This window comes from Ascaphus truei, chromosome 6, assembly GCF_040206685.1.
Source record: "Ascaphus truei isolate aAscTru1 chromosome 6, aAscTru1.hap1, whole genome shotgun sequence".
Taxonomy (NCBI): domain Eukaryota; kingdom Metazoa; phylum Chordata; class Amphibia; order Anura; family Ascaphidae; genus Ascaphus; species Ascaphus truei.
In genome coordinates, this window is record NC_134488.1 from 25,486,893 (window position 1) to 25,509,580 (window position 22,688).

The following is a 22,688-nucleotide window of genomic DNA, read 5'->3' on the forward strand; positions in this document are numbered from 1 at the left end:
GGGGGGGGTGGCCTCACATACCCGCCGGAGCCTCCGCCTCTTCCTCCCCGAAATCAGCCTCCCCCCCCCCCCGGCGCCGCTACAGTCAGCGGAGGAGCGAGTGCCCGGGACACAGCGGGGGAGCGGCCACAACAAGCTGCCTCCCGCCTCAGTTCCACGTGGGAGCGGCCGGACGGGTGAGTGAGCGGCCTTCACCTCCCCTCACCACCCTTCAAATCACCTCCCCCCCCTCTCACCCCCCCTTCAAATCACCTCCCCCCCCCCCCCCCCGGCGCCGCTACAGTCAGCGGCGAGTGCCCGGGACACAGCGGGGGAGCGGCCACAACAAGCTGCCTCCCGCCTCAGTTCCACGTGGGAGCGGCCGGACGGGTGAGGTGAGCGGCCTTCACCTCCCCCTCACCCCCCTTCAAATCACCTCCCCTCCACCCCCCCCCCCCCCCCCCCGGCGCCGCTACAGTCAGCGGAGCGAGCGAGCGCCCGGGACACAGCGGGGGACCGGCCACAACAAGCTGCCTCCCGCCTCAGATCCACGTGGGAGCGGCCGGACGGGTGAGGGAGCTGCCGAACGGGTGAGTGAGCGGCCGGACGGGTGAGGGAGCGGCCTTCACCTCCCCACACCCCCCTTCACCTCCCCTCACCCCCCTTCACCTCCCCTCACCCCCCTTCATCTCACCTCCCCTCACCCACCCCTCACCTCCCCTCACTCCACTTCCCTTCCCTTCCACCTCCCTCCACCCCCCCTTCACCTCCCTCCACCCCCCTTCACCTCCCCTCCACCCCCCCTTCACCTCCCCTCCACCCCCCTTCACCCCCCCCACCTCCCCCCCTTCACCTCCCCTCCACCCCCCTTCACCCCCCCCCACCTCCCCTTCACCCCCCCCCACCTCCCCTTCACCCCCCCCGACCTCCCCTTCACCCCCCCCCACCTCCCCTTCACCCCCCCACCTCCCCTTCACCCCCCCCCACCTCCCCTTCACCCCCCCGACCTCCCCTTCACCCCCCCACCTCCCCTTCACCCCCCCACCTCCCCTTCACCCCCCCCCCCCACCTCCCCTTCACCTCCCCTCCACCCCCCCCCTTCACCTCCCCTCCACCCCCCCCTTCACCTCCCCTCCACCCCCCCTTCACCTCCCTCCACCCCCCCCTTCACCTCCCCTCCACCCCCCCCTTCACCTCCCCTTCACCTCCCCTCCACCCCCCCCTCACCTCCCCTCCACCCCCCCCCCCTTCACCTCCCCTCCACCTCCCCTCCACCCCCCCCTTCACCTCCCCTCCACCCCCCCCTTCACCTCCCCTCCACCCCCCCCCCTTCACCTCCCTCCACCCCCACCTTCACCTTCCCTTCACTCCCCCTTACAACCTCTCACCACCTCCACCCCCCTTCCCACCTCCCCCACCCCCCTTCCCAACTCCCCACCACCTCCCCCCCCTTCCCACCACCTCCCCCCACCCCCCCCTTCCCACCACCTCCCCCCCCTTCCCACCACCTCCCCCCCACCCCCCCCTTCCCACCACCTCCCCCCCACCTCCCCTTCCCCCCCACCCCCCTCCTTCCCACCACCTCCCCTTCCCACCACCTCCCCCCCAACCCCCACCACCTCCCCCCCACCCCCCCCCCTTCCCTGAGGCGGAGTCACGGGCCAAAGGACACACAGGGACACAGACACACACACACACACGTAGACACACACACACACACAGACGTAGACACACACACACACGTATACACACACACACGTATACACAAACACACACACGTAGACACAAACACACACACGTAGACACACACATAGACACACACATACACACGTACACACACACGCACGTAGACACACACGCACGTACACGTAGACACACACACATGTACACGTAGACACGCACACACACATGTACACGTAGACACGTACACACACACACACACGTACACGTACACACACACACACACACACACACACACATGTACACGTAGACACGTACACACACACACATGTACACGTATACTCACACACATGTACGCGTACACACACACATGGAGACATACACACACACACATGGAGACATACAAACACATACGTGGAGACATACACACACACACATGTACACATACACACACACACGTATACACTCACACACGTATACACACAGGTATACATACACATAATGTATACACACACACACATGTATACACACACATGTATACACACACACACATGTATACACACACACATGTATACACACACACACACACACACACGTGTATACACACACACGTGTATACACACACGTGTATACACACACACACATGTGTATACACACACACGTGTATACACACACACACGTGTATACACACACACATGTGTACACACACACATACATGTGTACACACACACATGTGTACACACACACACACATGTGTACACACACACACACACACATGTGTACACACACACACATGTGTACACACACACACATGTGTACACACACACACATGTGTACACACACACACATGTGTACACACACACATGTGTATACACACACATGTGTATACACACACATGTGTATACACACACATGTATACACACACACATGTATACACACACACACACGTATACACACACACACACACGTATACACACACACATGTGTATACACACACAAACATGTGTACACACACACACACACACACACACTTATACACACACACACATACAATGTATACACACAAACATGTATACACACACACAAACATGTATACACGTGTATACACACATGTGTATACACACACACGTATACACACACACAATGTATACACACACACGTGTATACACACACACGTGTATACACACACACACACGTGTATACACACACACGTGTATACACACACACACGTGTATACACACACACACACGTGTATACACACACACACGTGTATACACACACGTGTATACACACACACACGTGTATACACACACACACGTGTATACACACACGTGTATACACACACACACGTGTATACACACACACACGTGTATACACACACACACGTGTATACACATACACACACATGTGTATACACACACACACCCCAGCACCACCACATCAGCACACCGGTATCCCATGCCCCCCCAGCACACTGGCATTCTCGGCTCCCCACCATTCCCAGCCCCCATCAACACCATCAGCACCCACACATCGCCACCTTTGCACCTCCCCCATCGGCACACCCACATCCGCACCCCCACATCAGCACCAAACCCTCCCAAATCAGCACACCAATACAATCACCATCAGTACAGCCACAGCAGCACTACCACCGCACATGGGCCGCGTGGACCACTCCCCACCCAAATGCCACACCCACACCACAAACATCCCGGGCAACGCCGGGGCTCTCAGCTAGTAAATAATATAATAGACTTATGGTAAATAAAGTAAGATACATATATTTTGGATTGTAAAGTATCTAAATGCCGTTACACTAAAGTCTTTAATTCAATGTAAATTATAAAAACCAAAACACAATTTGAGTCACAAAAGTTAAAGGAGTTTGACTTAGAACACACGTGCTCAGCACACACACCCTGTTTTTATTTTTATAATCATTACAGTTATATTAAACAATATACAATTCATGTGTTCTATGTTTACACACCTTGCATCTTTTTCACAGACCTATTTGAATTGTCCGTCTCCAAATCACCCCTTGATGTGACTCTTAATTAAATTCAACTTGTAACACCTAGGCAGGACAACAGCCTGTTTAGAAATACCATTTGTTTTACTGTGCCTCACATGCTAATTGAGCTGGCTGGGCTGAACTTAATTCAGTCAGGTCACTTCTTAGACCTATATAACTGCAGATATAGCAGCATTTGCATAATGTAGCAGCCTGCATTTAAAGAAGCCTATCTTTAAAGTAGCTCTTTAAGTAGTATGCAGTGGGGAGTTGAACAGGAGTGAAACAAGTGGACAATACAACGCCTACTAGCCCTGAATCCTGGATTTGAACTACGCAGGAAAGGAGGATATTTTATATCCCAGACTGCACATCTCAGCTCTAAACTATTGCTGCCATGGCGCCGATATTGTTGTTTCTATTTGCTTTGACCTCACTTCTTTTCAAAATATGTGCTTCTTTCTACCAGTCTCATTATGTTTCCAACTTTATTCACATATCTCCATCTCTCCTTCCTTCACCACTTCTCAGTTCACATGAAGCTCCTTTCTTACCTGCGCCCTCTGTCACTACACAGCTATATCCCCTGCACTAAAACACACCCCTACAAATCAACCTCACACATTCTCTTTCTATCCATGCTTCTCCTCCTTGCTTCTGGGGATACCTGTCTTATTTCTACATGCTCTCATCCTCGCCTTCCACATGCAACTTCTACTCCTGCTGGTATCAACCCCTCAAACCTCATACGCATCCCTCCCTCCTCTCTCCTTTTCTCTTGTGCCCTTTCTAACAAGTTCCTCTCTGTGCAGGACTTCTTTTTTTCTCACTCTCTGCTCCTGGCTGAGACCTGGCTCACTCAGTCTGACTCTGCCCTCTCTTATAGTGACCTTTCTCCCACGCCCTGATGGCAGGGGTGGAGGCGTGGGGCTCCTGCTCTCTATCTGCCGCTACCGTACCCTTCCTATTCCTCCTTCTCTTGCGTTTCCCTCCTTTTTGAGGCTCACACTGTCCAGCTTTTCTCTCCCTGTCCGTTTGGCAGTCATCTATCGCCCACCTATCTCTACTCAACCCCCTTCTGTCTCTCACTTTGAATCCTGGCTCTCTTTCTTTCTCTCCTCTGACTCCCCTGTTCTTCTCCTTGGGGACTTCAACTGCCACATTGATGACCCCTCTCTCCCTTGGGCTTCCCACTTTCTCTCTCTAACCTCCTCTTTTGGTCTTCAACAGTGGACTGCAGCCAGCACCCACAAGGATGGCCACTATACAGATCTGGTTTTCACTAAAAACTTTTCTCTTTCTGACTTCTCCATTTCTCCCTTTCCTCTCTCTGACATCACCTCATCTAATTTTCTCTCTCACTTCTCCACCTCCTCCTTGCTTCTGCAGAGACCCGCGCACTATAAACTTACCAGCTTTTGTTTCCACTTTACGCTCCTCCCTCTCCTCTCTCAATTCTGCTCCAGACCCTGACAACCTGGTTAGGAACTACAACTCTGCCTTATCCTCCTCTCCTGATCTACATGCCCCGCTTTCTCTCTGCCTCTGGAGGAAACACACACACTCGCAGACTTCCTTCACTACAAATGTATGCTATCCTGTTTCAACTCTGCCCTCTTTCAAGCTAAACAAACCTAATTTTCTTCACTAAGGAACACCACAAGTCTAATCCACGCAGACTCTTCTCTGTCTTTGACTCCCTACTGCAGGGGTGGGGAACCTTTTTTCTGCCAAGGGCCATTTGGATATTTATAACATCATTCGCGGGCCATACAAAATTATCAATTTAAAAATTAGCCTGCTATATTTGGTCAAACATTTAATTAACTGGAACTGCTTCTCTTTGGTGAGGCGTGTGATGTTAGCTGGTATTGATGATGTTGCTACTCGCAACTGGTTTTCCAGGTTTGGGTGGGTGACTGACTGACTGACACTTGTGTGACTGACTGACTGACACTTGTGTGACTGACTGACTGACACTTGTGTGACTGACTGACTGACACTTGTGTGACTGACTGACTGACACTTGTGTGACTGACTGACACTTGTGTGACTGACTGACTGACTGACACTTGTGTGACTGACTGACACTTGGGTGGGTGACTGACTGACTGACAGTTGTGTGACTGACTGACACTTGTGTGACTGACTGACTGACTGACACTTGTGTGACTGACTGACACTTGTGTGACTGACTGACACTTGGGTGGGTGACTGACTGACTGACTGACACTTGGGTGGGTGACTGACTGACTGACACTTGGGTGGGTGACTGACTGACTGACACTTGGGTGGGTGACTGACTGACTGACACTTGGGTGGGTGACTGACTGACACTTGGGTGGGTGACTGACTGACTGACACTTGAGTGGGTGACTGACTGACTGACACTTGGGTGGGTGACTGACTGACACTTGGGTGGGTGACTGACACTTGGGTGACTGACTGACTGACACTTGGGTGACTGACTGACTGACACTTGGGTGACTGACTGACTGACACTTGGGTGACTGACTGACTGACACTTGGGTGACTGACTGACTGACACTTGGGTGGGTGACTGACTGACACTTGGGTGGGTGACTGACTGACACTTGGGTGGTGGGTGACTATGACTGACTGTGGGTTGGTGTCTGTATACACACACACACACATCGGAGCTGGGGGGGAAATCACACACTCTCAGACCCTCTCACTCATACACTCACTTTTTGACACTCTCTAAACAAGAATGACAATCAGCTGCAAGAAGTGGCAATTTGAGATGCATGAGGGACGGTCTGACAGCTTAGATCACACTGAGTCATTTTATGGGGCACATCATTGGGGAGGGGGGGGGTGTCTGCAAAAGTTAATCATACAACATGTATTGAAGTCAAGGAGACCAATGATGCTGGGATTAGGCGTCAGGCTTGGTGGAGTCCTAGGGCCCTCCTCCTGTCAGGGCCCTGCATAGCTCCCTCTCATCTTACACTGCGGTGCCCTCCTCTGCAGCTGCTGCCCGGTGTGGGGAGGAGGAGAGACGGTAGTGAGGTGTCTCTCCCTCCGCAGACACGTTCTTCTATCCCCCAAGCCTCTTATACCCTCTCCCCCCCGGAGCGCTGCTTACCCGCGCCGCGCTGGTGATACTCAGGTCCTTAATCACCTCAGGCGGCTGCTGTCACACACAGACAGTGACACACAAACACAGTGACACAGTGACCATGACACACACACAGAGACACAGACAGTGACAGTTAGACACACACACACACACACATTGACAGTGACGCACACAGTGACACACACACACACACACACACACACACACACACACACAGACAGTGAGACACATACACATACACACAGAGACAGTGACACACACACACACACACACACAGTGACAGTGCCAGACACACACACACAGAAACAGACACACACACACAGTGACACACACACACACACACACACACACACACACACACACAAAGCCCACCTCTGCAAACACACACAAAAATAAGGCCTCTCCCTCCTTGGGGTGGGTAAGGTGCCTGGGAGGGAGTATAAGGGGGCATGTGGGTTACCTGGGGCCCGTGGTTGGGCTGCTGGAGCTGCATAGGTAGCCAGTGCAGCTGAGAGACTGGCAGGCCCGCGGAGCCTAAATGGAGGGACAGAGGGGCGGAGCCTAAGGAGCCCGGCATTACTGGAGGAGAGAAGGGAGGGGGGTAGTGCTGAGGGAAGGGGAGGCCCGGCTTGCACCCTACACTTGCTCCATGTAGGAAGAGGCGGGCCAAAAATAAAATCTTGGCAGAGTGACAGCACGGGCAGCCAATCAGGAGAGGGGGAGTTTTTTTTTTTTTTTTTTAAACAATTTTGCAGGCTTGCTTCCCAGGGGCCGGAGCAAATGATTTCGCCCGCGGGCCGGACGTTCCCCACGCCTGCCCTACTCAGACCACCCTCTGCTGCCTGTTCTTCCTCCATCTCACCAGGACTTTGCCGACTATTTCAAGGAAATGGTGGAATCCATGTCAGGACATCCCCTCTGTATCCTCCCATCCTACACCTCTTTTTAACTCCTCCTGAATTCCTTGACAGCAGAGGTCGAGTAAGATCAGCAGAGTGTAATGGCCTCTGTCTTTTTGGCAGCATGGAGGTCATTAGTTATTTTAGTGAGGGCTTTTTCAGTGGAGTGAGCAGTGCTGAAGCCAAATTGTGGAGGGTCTAGGAGAGAATAGGTGTTGAGAAAAAGGAGCATGTGAGAGAATACAAGACGTTGAAGGAGATTAGAGGAAGACAGGTCGATAGGTAGGGTCCAGCTTGCTGTTTTTGAGTAATGGTATAACTGTTGCATGTTTTGAAGGAAGAGGGAAAGGTACCAGAGCAGAGGGAGGAGTTAACAATGTGTGAGCGTATGGATTAGAGTAGCAGCAATAGGTTTTAGGAGATGGGAGGGAATGGGGTAAAGAGGGCAGGTGGTAGAGGGAGAGGGAAATCTCTCTCCTGGCTTCCTATCAAATCCCGTATCAGACACGATTCTCCGCTCTTCTAAAGTTTTACACTCTTCTGCTCCTCCTTACATCTCAGCCCTAATTTCTCGCTGTGCACCATCCCGACTCTTGCGTTCTGCTCAAGGATGTCTTCTCCGTACCTCTTTTGAATCTAAAGCCCTCTCCCGCCTTAAACATTTCTTACTGACTGTCCCACACCTCTGGAATGCCCTTCCCCTCAATATCCGACTAGCACCCTCTCTATTCACTTTAAAGACCCACCTTAAAACACCTGCTTAAGGAAGCATACGAGTAGCTCCATAACTGATAATTAACACCTCATACATAAACCATGGCTCCTTGCAGACACACTTACCAGAACGCCCTCCTACGGTCTCTGTACGTTCTTCCTGCCAACCAATTAGATTGTTAGCTCTTCAGAGCAGGGGCTCCACTTCCTAAATGGTACTTTTGTCTGAAGCATTTCTCCCCTTTGTGTTATTTATATGATTGGCACGTTTATCACTGTTGTGAAGCGCCATGTACATTAATGGTGCTATATAAAAGGTATACCTGGTTTGTTTTTTTGATGATAGATTAACATTTTTGCTGTTTGCCCTTCTATATTTATACTCACTGGGAACTCTGTGTCTGACACAGCCTGTCCCCTGTTATACAGGGGTGTGTGTGTGTGTGACAGACTATGACACACACACACACACACACACACGTATAAAATAGGGGACAGGCTGTGTTAGATACACGTTATATAGGAGCGGTATGCGCAGCCGGTGACTGCCACCTCTGCGTATGCGCGGGCTGCAATGGATATTTCTGCGCATGACGTCACTTCCATTACCATAGACGAGATGGACTAGGTGCCACCAAAGAAGTTTCACTTCAAAATGTTTTGGTTTTGAAGACTGACACTGCGAATGCCCTAAGCTTTATTGCAAACATTGTACCATGCCTGTGGAATTATTAACATGAGGCTCAATACAAAAGTTACAGATAAGTCAGTGATAAAAGGCAACCTCGTCATGCTTATTTAGATGTTGTGCTCTAAACGTAAACCTGTTAGTGATGCTTGCAACAGTGTGAAGGGGTTAAAATGTGCATATTGCAGCTATGAAAGTGCCTAGTGAACTGAGTGGAATCAACACCATCTGCTTCAAACACAAACAGACCTTTCGGCTCACCCACTCCTTTAAAGCAGTTTTGCAGGCAGGAGGGGCATGAGGTCTTCCTGAGCTAAGCCCCTACCCCCCCCCCCCCTCCCCTCCCATTCCAGAGATTCTTACTGATAGTACTCCTAGAAACAACAGAGGGATAGGGAGTGATCACAGGACCATACCAATTGAATAATGTAGTCAAATATTTAAGTGAGGTAATCAAAAAGATGGGTGCAAACTGTGAACTGAAAAGTGAATCAGAAAAGGGGGGAAGGGAAACACAAAATGAATGTGTACCCTAAAAGAATTCACTTATATGCACACCAAACTAGTTTAAAAATTAACTTTTAATAAATTCCTTAAAACATATATTACCAAAGTAATGTGTAATGTGGATTAAAAATGTATTAAATCAGAAATATCTGGCATCCATGTCTTTGATTATTGAATCGTGCTGTCCCAGATGTCCACTTAATATTAGAGGGATACAAAAGACAGGGGATGCTAGGAGTCAGGGTGTTAACCCCTCTGGAGCAACGATGAGACCCAGTAGTGAGAATATATAGTTGTTCATAAGTAAGTGGCCAACAAATTGAGCTTCCTTGCTAGATGGACCAGCACTGCGCACTGCAAAGAAGGCTTTAGTGTGTTAAAGTACAAGTGCCTGGGCAGTAAAGCTAGCACATACAGTGTAGTGATTATACAGACACTGCAACATACATCCACCAGACACAGCAGTGCTGGGGTGAATAGCACAGAAATAACTGGGAAAACACCTCACATAGAGTGCAAGGAAAGCAGGCACACAAACAGTGGAAATAAATGAATAAACGACTAGCTGCTAGGGTCTGCAAAGTTAGAACCAGGAGACTACAGACACTACATTAAAACAGCTCCAAGTAGGAGACTGACAACATTGCGCGGTGCTGGTCCATCTAGCAAGGAAGCTCAATTTGTTGGCCACTTACTTATGAACAACTATATATTCTCACTACTGGGTCTCATCGTTGCTCCAGAGGGGTTAGACCCTGACTCCTAGCATCCCCTGTCTTTTGTATCCCTCTAATGTTCTGATAGTACTCCTGGTTTGTTAAATGGGATTTAACCAACCGTCCAATAGTAGGCTGCAATCAATGACGTTGCAGCTCCCTATTACAGTATTTTCTTTGACAGCCATTTTTTCCCCCTGGAGAAGCAAAATATCTTGAACCATGGCATCCCTGGAACTTAAAATAGCACGGTTCAACTCAAGGGGACCTTCTCTGAAATGGGAAGTGTTTAAAAAAAAAAAAAAAAAATGCTGTTTTAATTCCAAGTTTACAAACTTTTTCCAATATTCATTTAGAGTCTATGAAATAGCCTTATAAAATGAACCAGTCCTTTAATATCCTGCATACACAGCGTAATTTAAAGGGCCAGTCCCTCCCTCCTAGGACCAAAGTGTACAAATGGCAGTAGGATATGCACGGGATTACATCTGGGTGATATTTATGCCTTCTCGCCAATATCTGAGATCTAAAAGTATTTTCGAATCACTTTTCAAAAAGTTATTGGGATGTTAATGCAGTAGTACATTACTGTAGAAAAATCTGACAAGGTACATTTCTTTTTCAAAATTGTACATGTAATATACACACCTACACGTTCAACAAATGTCAACTCTGCAAAGATAGAAATAAATGGACGTTGAAGACTTTCTATATTGGTGGGAACCTTTTCAATGAAAATCAGTAGAAGATGGGGTGAAACGCATTTGGAAGAAACAATACCATCTTTTCAATGGAACCCACCTTCTGTGCCCCAAGAAGAAAGTTTTTAAACCAGTGTACTCTGCTTGTGCTCATGTATGGATGTGAAAGTTGGGCCATAAAATGCAAAGATAATTCAGAAGCTTCAGACAACGCAAAGAAGTATGGAGAGATGCATGCTGGGACCGGAAAAATAATTACTGGATTCAAAACAAAGTCTGACATCACAAGGGTGAAATAAAAGGTCAGTGGGCCAGACATATCGCAAGAAGAAATGATCACCGTTGAACAAAATATGGTACTCTACTGGATTCCATGAGACATTAAAAGACCAAGACCAAAAGGAAGATGGGAGGATGAAATCTGAAAATTTGTTGGAGCAACATGCAGAAAAGGTTTGCAACCACAGTACCTAGAGCCTAGAAGAAGATCATTGGGGAGGCTTCGTCTAGCAGTGGATCGACAGGGGCTGAAGACTGATATTTACACACATACTGCACCGTATTGTAAAAGGTAGAATACACAAGAATCAAAACTACTTTTTGAAAGCCTTTAATAAAATGGTTTCAGTTATTTAAAGATCAGACAACTTGTAAAATGACATTAACCTTTCAGCATATTACTCTTTTGACCTCCCTGGCACTCAAAGGGTTAAGAAACCAGACACCCCCCCCCCCCCCAAAAAAAAATCTGCCAAGCAAATGCAAAACGAGAAACTGTGCCAAGTACGGGGAGCCTGTATGTGCAAGTTGTGACTGATTAAAGTATGTGCGTTAGAAACCTTTTCTCAATCGGTTGGAGGAAAATGACAGCTAAACAACAACGCTGTTTTAAATAACTACTTTATTAATTATTTGAGAGTGAGAACATAGAAAATAATTTTACAAATATGACACAAACCGTGCCTCTGTGCCCAAAATATAACAAAAATAAGCCAATATAATATAGTATTTCCAGTGCAGCGTTTATCTAGGTAGGAAGACAATGAACTTCTTATTCCGGATGCTTTTCTTCTGGAGATGATTCATAATGCGCAAGCTGTCAGAATAAAAAAGGAGTTAGATACAGTAATAAGTGTTCTTATTAGCATGAACATTTATTAAAAATTAAAGCAAATGTGTTTGTTTTTGTTCTAGCATCACATCCTGTTTTTAGTTTTATTTTAGAGATTACGCTAAATGCTTAATAGTTTTCCAGATTTACCGCTGGTTTTGATGGCGAACGAAAAAGGTTCTCTTACATCAAAGTGTGTGCAGAGCGTTATCAATGGAAAAAACCCCACATGTTTTGACATTTTTTTTTAAAAATGGTGATCGTTAAAAGCCTAAAAATAAGTGTTTAATGTCAAATTAAGATTAATTTCACACTGGAGCACGAGATTATATATGTACTGTATGCATATGCATCTGTTTATATATGCGTGGATCTTTTGACCAATTAAGCAAATAAATAGAACTGTAATAAAACCGACAAATGGTCTGTATTTGCTATAGGACCTCTGTGCATCTATAAGGTCTTACTACAGCTATGAGCGGCCAAACCCTGTGTCATTTACCAAGCCAAAATATACATTATGGCCCATTCTAGTAAACATGTCTCTAGATCTCTCTGGGACACCAAATATGTCATGAAATTGCCTGAAAACATGACCACGGTTTCCTTTTATAATTAGCAAGTACTTGGATTTGACATTTCTAATGAGAATTGAAAGAAAAATAGAATGTCTAATATTTATGTATAGCTTCATGTTCAAGAAAACCCCATTACTCACAGTATTTACAGTACAAAGGAGTCTTCAACTCCATAACTGGTTAGAGAACTTCTGCACTACTCTGGAAGTACAGTATACCAAAAATATTAAACGCCAACCTTGGCTTTCAGATCTTTGTTTTCTTCAAGCACAACCTCATACTTCTGTTTCAGTTCTGCCACCTCTAAGCGAAGAGCTTCCACATCTGGGGTTTCTGGACCCGCAGCTCCCATGTACTGTTTTAAAAAGCTGCATTTGCAAGTTAAGGATGTCTCGGTCTATCTTGGCATATTTCACATCAGTTTATAGACATTACAATGCAACACAATTTCCACGCTGGGAAAATTAAGTTGGCGATTGTTTAGAGCAGGGGTGGCCAACTCCAGTCCTCAAGGGCCACCGACAGGTCAGGTTTTCAGGATATCCCTGCTTCAGCACAAGTGGCTCAGTCAATGACTGACCCACCTATGCTGAAGCAGAGATATCCAGAAAACCTGACCAGTTGATGGCCCTTGAGGTCTGGAGTTGGCCACCCCTGGAGCAAGCGGTGGCCAACTCCACTTATTCATGTGAAGCCTCTTTCCAACCTCCTGTCAGCCCCCATTGGTGTTTAAGAACAATGTGGCAATGACTATTGGTAGATTTTACTGTGGATTTAATCAGAGTGATGCACTTTGACTCCTTAAGTAGCTGTGTGAGGATGGTAGTGTACAAAGATACTCCGCATCATTATGCAAAGCACCACACATTTGCAACGAGGAAAGGATACTCCAATGCATTGTTTGGCTTTTCCGGCTCTTCATACAGCGCCACCAGCACTGTAAAACCAAAAACAACATTTGTCATAGATAGAAGCTGAAGGCAGATACGGGCCAATTGGCTCACCAAGTTTGCCTTCTTTCCTTCATAAAAACAACAATATTAACAATATCTGAGACCATTATTAAATATCCAAACTACAGTTTATCGTAGATATTCCCGGTATCACCATGCCTTACCCCCAATAACCATATTGTTCTCAAGGGAAAATATTCCTGTCTCTATAAAAAAAAAAAGTGTCATATTGTGGGAGACGTGTGGGGATCCCCTCAGGGGTAATGGGGATCTTGTTTGGCTCAGGGGTACCCTTGGTTCACAAGAAGTAAGGGGAAAGGGAAGGTGGCTACGGATTACAGCTTTAAAGTGCCTGTCAGTCTTTTTTGGACCCTCTCTGGTGAGCTTGTGTTATTTTAGAGATGGGGCCTCAAGGATTCGCACTAAGCATATGAGTAGCTCCGTGATTGATACTATACACTTCATACATCGAACTTGGCCCCCTGCAGACACACTTACCAGAACACCTTCCTACCGCCTCTGTACGTTCTTCCTACTTACCACTTCGCTTGTAGCTCTTCGGGGCAGGGACTCGCACTTTTATGTGAAGTGCTTATTCCAATTATGTGTTATTTATATTACGTCACGTGTATTACTGCTGTGACGCGCCATGTTAATTAATAGTGATAGACACAAGGCTATACATGTTGTCCAATCGGTGGGCAGCGTAGATATGTGAATAAAGATAAAAACACAAAATAGTGCAATATGTCTAATAAAAAAAAAGTGTGATGCTTTATCTTTAACCTATAGATTGTGTGCTCACAATCTTTTTTTCAGACATTTTCAAATTTCCAATAGTGGTAATACAGCCAGTACTTCTTGATATGTGGAGACCTTTACTAATGTAAAAACAAGACAAGCCCTAATAGCGTAGACTGATATAAAATTTATCAGGGTGATAAGTAGAAGCATATATGCACTCACATGGTATAAAATAATAACAGGCACATCAAAGGTTGTCGTGACTGGAATAGGCGCCGTCTGTGGTATCCTGCTTACAGCGTTCACCTTCCGCCAGCGTGTACAGGTGTTCCTGCGTCTCTCCTCTCGTCAACCTTGCAGCCAGCTGGCTTCCACACCTCTCGGCTTGAATACCCGGCTGTTGATTCTGGGAAGCGGCAGCACCGTGATCAATCTCTCACCGCTGCGGTTTGCAAATTCAGGCACTCTACGCGTTTCACTGGATTGCCCAGTTTCATCAGGAGTGCTGTTTGAATGTCCTCATGACTATTTTATACCCAAAGATTCAACTCGATTGAACACAAATCGTTCAAGAGACCGCTATTATATATTACTATGTATACATAATTACAATGAGACATCATAGGTTTATAAATTTAACCTAAAATGCAATGCCTTAGTATCACATACATATACAAAGGCCCAAATAATATTAATATTATATTTATTCAATAAAAACATTTTTTTTTTTTTAAAAAGAATGCTCAAATAACTACAAACTTAAAATATATCAAATCGAATATGAACTGAATCAGAGAATAGGAACTGAAAAATGTGTCATTTACCTTATGGAGTGCCCTTGCGGCCTCCAATATATTGGTAAAACAATATCCCCTTTAAAAACCCGTATTCTTGAACATATAGGCAATATTAAGCGTAAGATGATAACACAGTGTCTCAAAACATTTTGCCTTGGTACATAATGCGGACCCAAGAGGGTTAAAATATCAAGGTATAGAGATGGTTTCATCCCATTGGAGAGGTCGTGACAGATGCGGATTTGATTAAAAGGGAGTGTTTTTTGATTTACAATTTAAATACCCTGATTCCAAAAGGAATCAATATAGACATAGATTTAAGTGTGTTTATATGATCTTTCCCCCCAAATCCGCACCTCTGTCCCACGGGAAAATGTGTCATAAATATGTTTTGTATTTATTTTTATATCCATTACTGGTCTGTCTATTTTTCAGTTCCTATTCTCTGATTCAGTTCATATCCGATTATATATTTTAAGTTTGTAGTTATTTGAGCACTTATTTATTTTTAATGTTTTTATTGAATAAATATAATATTAATTATTATTTGGGCCTTTGTATGTGATACTAAGGCATTGCATTCTAGGTAACATTTATAAACCTATGATACAGGAACAATCTCCTCACCGGGGAGGAGGTAGAGCAGCGGGCACTGCCGTGCAGCAATAAAGCGAAGGCCGGACTGTGCTGTGAAATTCTTTATTGATGCATGGATAAAAGTGGAGGGATGGCACCCCCCGCGCCTCTAACGCGTTTCTCCCACCCTGGGGCTCTCAAAGAGTAACCATTACTTGCTGCCCCACTTCCTGATATACCTACTGAAACCCGGACGTGACATCACTCAACCAGTGTTTGCAGGATCTCCCAGTGATTGCATGAAGGGACTGATATATACTCTGAGCACTGGTTAACTTAGGGGGTCTTACACCTCTATTTTTCTCCAATTATAAACCTATGATGTTTCATTGTAATTATTATGTATACATAGTAATATATAATAGTGGTCTCTTGAACGATTTGTATTCAATAGAGTTGAATCTTTGGGTATAAAATAGTCATGTTGACATTCAAACAGCACTCCTGATGAAACTGGGCAATCCAGTGAAACGCGCAGAGTCCCTGAATTTGCAAATCGCAGCAGTGAGAGATCGATGATCACGGCGCTGCCGGTTCTCAGAATCAACAGCCGGGTATTCAAGCCGAGAGGTGTGGAAGCCAGCTGGCTGCAAGGTTGACGAGAGGAGAGACGCAGGAACACCTGTACACGCTGGCGGAAGGTGAACGCTGTAAGCAGGATACCACAGACGGCGCCTATTCCAGTCACGAAAACCTTTGATGTGCCTGTTATTATTTTATACCATGTGAGTGCATAAATGCTTCTACTTAACACCCTGATACATTTTATATCAGTCTACGCTATTAGGGCTTGTCTTGTTTTTACATTAGTAAAGGTCTCCACATATCAAGACGTACTGGCTGTATTACCATTATTGGAAATTTGAAAATGCCTGGAAAAAAAAAAAAACCTGACAGAGTGAGTATGCAATCTATAGGTTACAAAGATAAAAGCACCACACTTTTATTAGACATATTGCACTATTTTATGTTTTTATATCTTTATTCACATATCTGCGCTCCCCACCGATTGGACAACATATCTTCTGAGGATTGGAGAAGCAATTCTGTGGAGTGTTGAAGCTGTACTTTATATAGTATTGTATATTTACACTTTTTTTTTTGCACTATCTGCACATTGTTGCACTTATAATTGAATCACTATTTTAAAGGATTCACTATTAGTTTAATGCACATAGTTAATAACACTGCTTTCACTTCACAAGGATATACATACATACATTTGTAAAGTGTTATGACAGTCTAAATGTATCTACTAATACCTTTCATTGTGCAATCTAATGGTGTAGTCACTCATATCATGAGATATGTATTTTAATCAATCTGGTGCTTCAGGGGTTAATGTAGGTACAGTTTGGATTTAAAAGTACAATATATTGTGTTTGACAGGTCAAGACTTTTCCTGGGTCTGTGCTGATCTTCAAAGGAGGACTTAATGGGGGAGGACCTCTCACGGATGGCCCACTAAAAGGGACACGGGTTGTTTAGATCATGAATGATAAGCAGAGACTATTCTGTCAGCCTCAAAGAAAACTAAACATTTGTCAATAATTACTGGTGCATTCCATAGAGGTGACAGGTTCTGCTTTCGCTGGGGGACTTTATTTAAAAATGAGAATATCATGTGACGTTATCTACTGTACACACCAAGAGTTACATGTGTGCAATTGTGGGATGAAATGAGGACACACAGCATGGGTGAGAGAGGTGCCAATGACAGATATCCAGTTGACACTCAAATTTAGGATCAAGACGGTCGTGATTAGTCTTGTTGTGTCCGTCATGACGCCCTGAATCTATTGATGCAAGTCACGTATATCTAGGTATTAGAGAAGGGAAGTTATGAGTGCGTTTATATATTGAGACAAAAAGCTTTAAAGTCGTTCGGTATAACTTTTTTTCCCCTCGGTTGAAAAAACGTCAATCTCGCAGCCGATTTACGACAGGGGTGGGCATATGTTGTTTCAATGGGGAAAACTAGTACATAAGACTTAGTAAGGTATTATGAAAATCAGTTTAACAGAGGTGTGTTTTGGACCAAACACGTGATTTCTCATATTTTCTACACCAGTGACCTCTCTGGGAGAAAATCCTGACAAATCGTAGTGTAATGTATAGAGATTTCGGTTTTATCCTGTTATAAAGAAACTGTCCTGCATTTACTCCAATTGTATGTTCTTTTAATCCAAGATAGATATATAGATATTTATTGTGATGCTTTGGGGCTCTGAATGAACTGTTGCACGCTCTGGAGAGAGCATTTACATTTTCGGACACATTTTGCTACAACATGTGTGTATTAAGTGCATGGTTTTTTCTATTATAAATAATAGGGCCTAAGACCCTGGCAGATATTCATTTTACATATTTTTATTTGCATAATTCTTGGGTGGTGGAAGCATATAGATGATTGCAATTGAGTAAGGGGTTAATATCAATGAATTGAAAGTACCTTGCGGAGGAGAAAGGCGAGTTGGCTAGAGTAGAGTGTGGATTAACCCTGGTTGCATTTCTAAATCACGTGCTCACTTGTGTGCTGTTCATGACAGATGGTATATGGGGACGGATTGAGGGGAGATATGCCTCACTTGAGGGACCTTTGCAAAGGTGAACAATGGGACAGCTTGCGAGCTGTATATTAACCCTTGTCCCGTATGCAGGTCCCGTGCTCACAGATGTGCCATAAGTGACTGTTACCATTTCAGATTCTTTGCGTCGTCTTTAGAATATCTTCAGATGTAATAACACCTCAATTCCTTTTGCTCTTTGGTTGTAGTCTGAGCTCTTTACGTTTGCCAACCCTGGGTTTCTGTGGCCAATTTTAACTATCACACTAGTTCACCTCTTGTGTTGTCAGATCCTTCCCCAATGCATCCACACTGCCGCTTACTGCAAGGTGTGTGTTAGATCAGCGGTGCACAAACTGGGGGGCACGAGACCGAGTGCGTTTACAGAGGCCCTGCACGCTTCCCGAAGGCACTTAAATTAAGTGCCTCTAAACCTACTTACCTTGGCTCCGGCGGCTTCTCATGACACCGCGAGGTCATGCGACAGCACGTTGCTATGGCAACGTGATGTCATGACGCCGGAGCCAGCACGGAGGTAAGGGGACCGCCGGCAGGGGGGCGCAGGGAAAAAAAAAATCAAGTTTGCACCCCCCATGTGTTAGATAGATCTGTATCATAGCTAAAAAGTTATATTTCCCCTTTGGAACCTTCTGCAATGCCACTGGAGGCAAGGAAGAGCCCAAGTATAGGATCCTAATACACTTTTTTTTTTTTTTTGCTTATTCTACCTTTTCAGTAGGTTCCTAGTCAAATGCATGGAGCAGAGATCTTTCCTGACATGGGGAAGATACTTCACAACGTATTCAATTCCATTTTAGATGCAGATTTTCTACAATTATCGTCACTTACATCTTTTAATTTGTTAAAAATATACTTTTCCATATTTAAACCCATATACTGGTTACCTTTTGTAAGGGTATCAAGCACTCCCGCTTTCTCCAAGTATCTTCTAAATTGTTCCCTTTTTGAGTCTGCAGCCTAAAAACAAAAACACCTTTTTTTTTTAAAAATAAAACAGACCTTTGAAATGTAATATCGATTGCCATGCTACTAATGAAGCAGGTCTGGAATATCATTTGCTGGTAATATCAGTGCAATGCTTTTAAAAATCATTTAAAAGCTACTGTTTGGGATCAAGCGTATTTTATACACACACAAATAATATTAAAAACAAACGGATCAAAGGCCATTTACTAAAACATATGGTGCATACATACTTCTTACCCTCTTAACCATGCCCTATAAAATGTAGTGAAAAGTATAGAAAACGTGTCACCACCGCTACTCATAGAAAATTGGTAAATTGTTCTGCTCACCCTCTGTTGATCCCGGTGTCTCAAAGCTAGATCCAGAATTTTGCAAATAGTTGTAATGGAGGAAGCACACAGGAGTCTGGTATGCAAGCAAAAACTTAGGCTACGCATATAGTGCCGGCAACGTCAGGCTGGGGTCACTGGAAAAATCAAATTGAGATGACTTCCAGCGATCGCGACCAAGTCGTCGTGGAGCGCTTACTATAAGCGCATGTGATGGCAGCAATGCATCTGTTTTGATGCGACATCGCGTCGCAGTCACTATAAGCGCCGCCTTACTCTGCAGAGCAGGTACAAATGCGACGTTTCAGGACACCATGGCCCTGTCCTCACACCATACACCTGGAAAATATGTCCATATTGTCTGAGGAAAGGGCCATGGTCTCCTGGAACATCACTTTTGTACCTGCTCTGCTGATGTAATAAATACAGACTTAAGTTTTTGCTTAAATACCAGACCCGTGTGCTTCCTCCATTACAACTATTTGCCCTATAACATTTTCACTTCCATATAACCGTTTTATCTGCTAAAACACTTTTATGCTTTCAGAGCAGGGACCCCACGCTTCCATAATGTTTATTTTATGCACTTATCCATAAAACTGTAATATTCCCTATACAGTATTAGGTTCTCTCTTATTTGTATGGTGCTGGTGCTAGCATATTCCGCAGCACGTGGGAGGAAAGATAACACAGTAGGAGAAGAGTACATGTATGTGAAGACAAATTGAGACAACAGAAAGGAGGTTTCCACCCGAAGGAATTTGCAATGTACAATGTCTTCTAGCATACATGATTATCTAGGTTGGCACTATAAAAATACAATATTGATGTTGTGATACCTATGAAGGGGAGGAAAAAAATAAGTCACTTTTTTTTTTTTACCAGAGTGCATCGTCAAAACATCACAATTTGCTAGAAAGAAGCAACAAGTACTGTATAAAGTTGCTTGTGGTCAGTTAATCAGTGATCTCGTTCGTTAATGAAATGTAAGTGTTTTAGGTGCCAGAATATCTTAGAACATTAAAAACATAAAACCGTCAAAAATCTGGTGTCTTGTGAGAATACTCAGTTTAGCAGGTTATGGAGGTGCATAGGTACATTTCATTTGGGCTCACTAATATAGAAGAATTTAAAAACACATTTTCTCTTTGCAAATAAAAAAAGAGGCTCCTAAAAATCAGGAACTACTTTTATTTTTCTAACTAGACATATACGTATTGTACACTTACATAATATATCATGTACAATATATATATATATATATATATATATATATATATATATATATACACACAAACTTACATTATATATCGCTGTAGGTTGTAGCATAAAATAATGGTAGTGAAATATATATATTATATATACACATACACACATACATACACACATACACATTGTATAATAAGTGATAGATTAATATACATATTTAGTTGGTGAATTTCAGATTATTATTTTTTTAAATAAAACCATAAGAAAGGTTAACAGAAACATTAAGCAATGTGGAAAGCTTAATAAGTACAGTATAGGGCATGTCCCTGAGACCCCGGTGCAGCCCCCGGAGCTCACCTTAAAGTTCGCCATCCTCTCGGGGTCCCAGCCGCCTCTGGTTTGTTACTCACAGATCTCCTCAGTAACAATGTCTCAGGCTGCTGCACATGCGCACTGCGAAACTTACCCGGCGCTGGATTGCTGTACGCATGCGCGCGTCTCTCGCTGTCCGTCTCGCAGCATGGAACACGCATGCTCAAGACGGCTGGCCCTGGTAGGGTCACGTGGGGTGCATGCGCCGTGTGATACTCCGGAACTGTAGTGCTCCCAGGGAACTGTTGCGCATGTGCAGATGTAGCTTTAACCGGTGCAGCTGTTGCCATGGTAATAGACACAAACATTTCAAGAGCGGAAATATAGGTTTCATATTAAAAGTTGATGGGATCAATAACCGGCAAAAAAAAACCCCCACTGATATCCAGCATCAGTTTTTTGTAACATTTAAATATAACTTTTTTGTAATTAATGTATCATATTATTTTTTTCCAATAAATATTATAGTGGTTGTAATGGCATAAAAAGGGAAGTTGAATAGTTAATACTTATGAATCCCTGTAACATTAGCACTTCGTTTGAACAACTAAGGCTGCTCTTACAGTGAAAGCGATGCGTCGTCGCATGAAAACGAATGCATTGCCATCGCGTGCGCTTATAGTAAGCGCAGCGCGACGGAGCGACGGCTTAGTCACGATCGCTGGAAGTCATCTCAATTTGATTTTTCCAGCGATCGTAGCTTGATGTCGCCGGCACTATAAGCGTAGCCTAATTAAAGTAGGAAAACATGGTGAGTTGGTAAGATATAGAGATTGGAGCGCCCGTAATGTTTGTTGGGGGAAATGAAAGAAAATATAAAAATGGTGGGTTGATTGAGAAAATAATAAAAAATCAATAATTAAGCGGTGTATATACAGGAGAAAAGACCAGCGTTGATGTGTATGCAGGGGAAATGAGTCAAATAGTCCAATAGGAACAACATGTGACCGGGAAGTGGATAAATATACTCATAATAAAAGTGACCACTTAATAATTATATGTCAAAATGGAAGTTATGAACGTGAATTAGAAAAGGAACGTAGTCAAATGATGGAATTTAAAGAAAGCAAATTGGAATGAGTTAAAATGAGACGTGAAGAGAAAATTGAGTCTGTCATTACAGATGATGTGGAAGAATCATGTGAAAATGTAACTAATTACTAATACATTAATTAAAGTGGCACCTGAAACTATTCCAGTAAAAAAAAAAAAAAAAAAGGTTAAAAGTTCATAGAACCCCTGTGTCATGGTGGATGGAGCAAGGAGTGTAAAGATGCAATGAAGAAAATAAATAAAGCCTTAACCCTTTTGAAAGCGTAATCCCGACGGCCCTTAACCCTTCACTGCAGACTGCGTCCTGCGCTTCACTAGAACGCAGGACGCAAGCACAGCTGAAAGATA

At 44.5% G+C, this 22,688-nt stretch overlaps 1 protein-coding gene across 1 annotated transcript; it reads right to left on the reverse strand.

Moving 5' to 3' along the window:
- Positions 1 to 11,887: 11,887 nt before the first annotated feature.
- Positions 11,888 to 21,423, reverse strand: MYCBP (MYC binding protein). The gene is made up of 5 exons (XM_075603680.1): positions 21,273 to 21,423; positions 19,296 to 19,368; positions 13,582 to 13,630; positions 12,932 to 13,061; positions 11,888 to 12,100 (listed from the first exon to the last, which is right to left on the reverse strand). The coding sequence occupies exons 1-5, from the start codon at positions 21,285 to 21,287 to the stop codon at positions 12,056 to 12,058; spliced, it is 312 nt and encodes a 103-aa protein (XP_075459795.1). The 5' UTR covers positions 21,288 to 21,423; the 3' UTR covers positions 11,888 to 12,055.
- Positions 21,424 to 22,688: the final 1,265 nt, after the last annotated feature.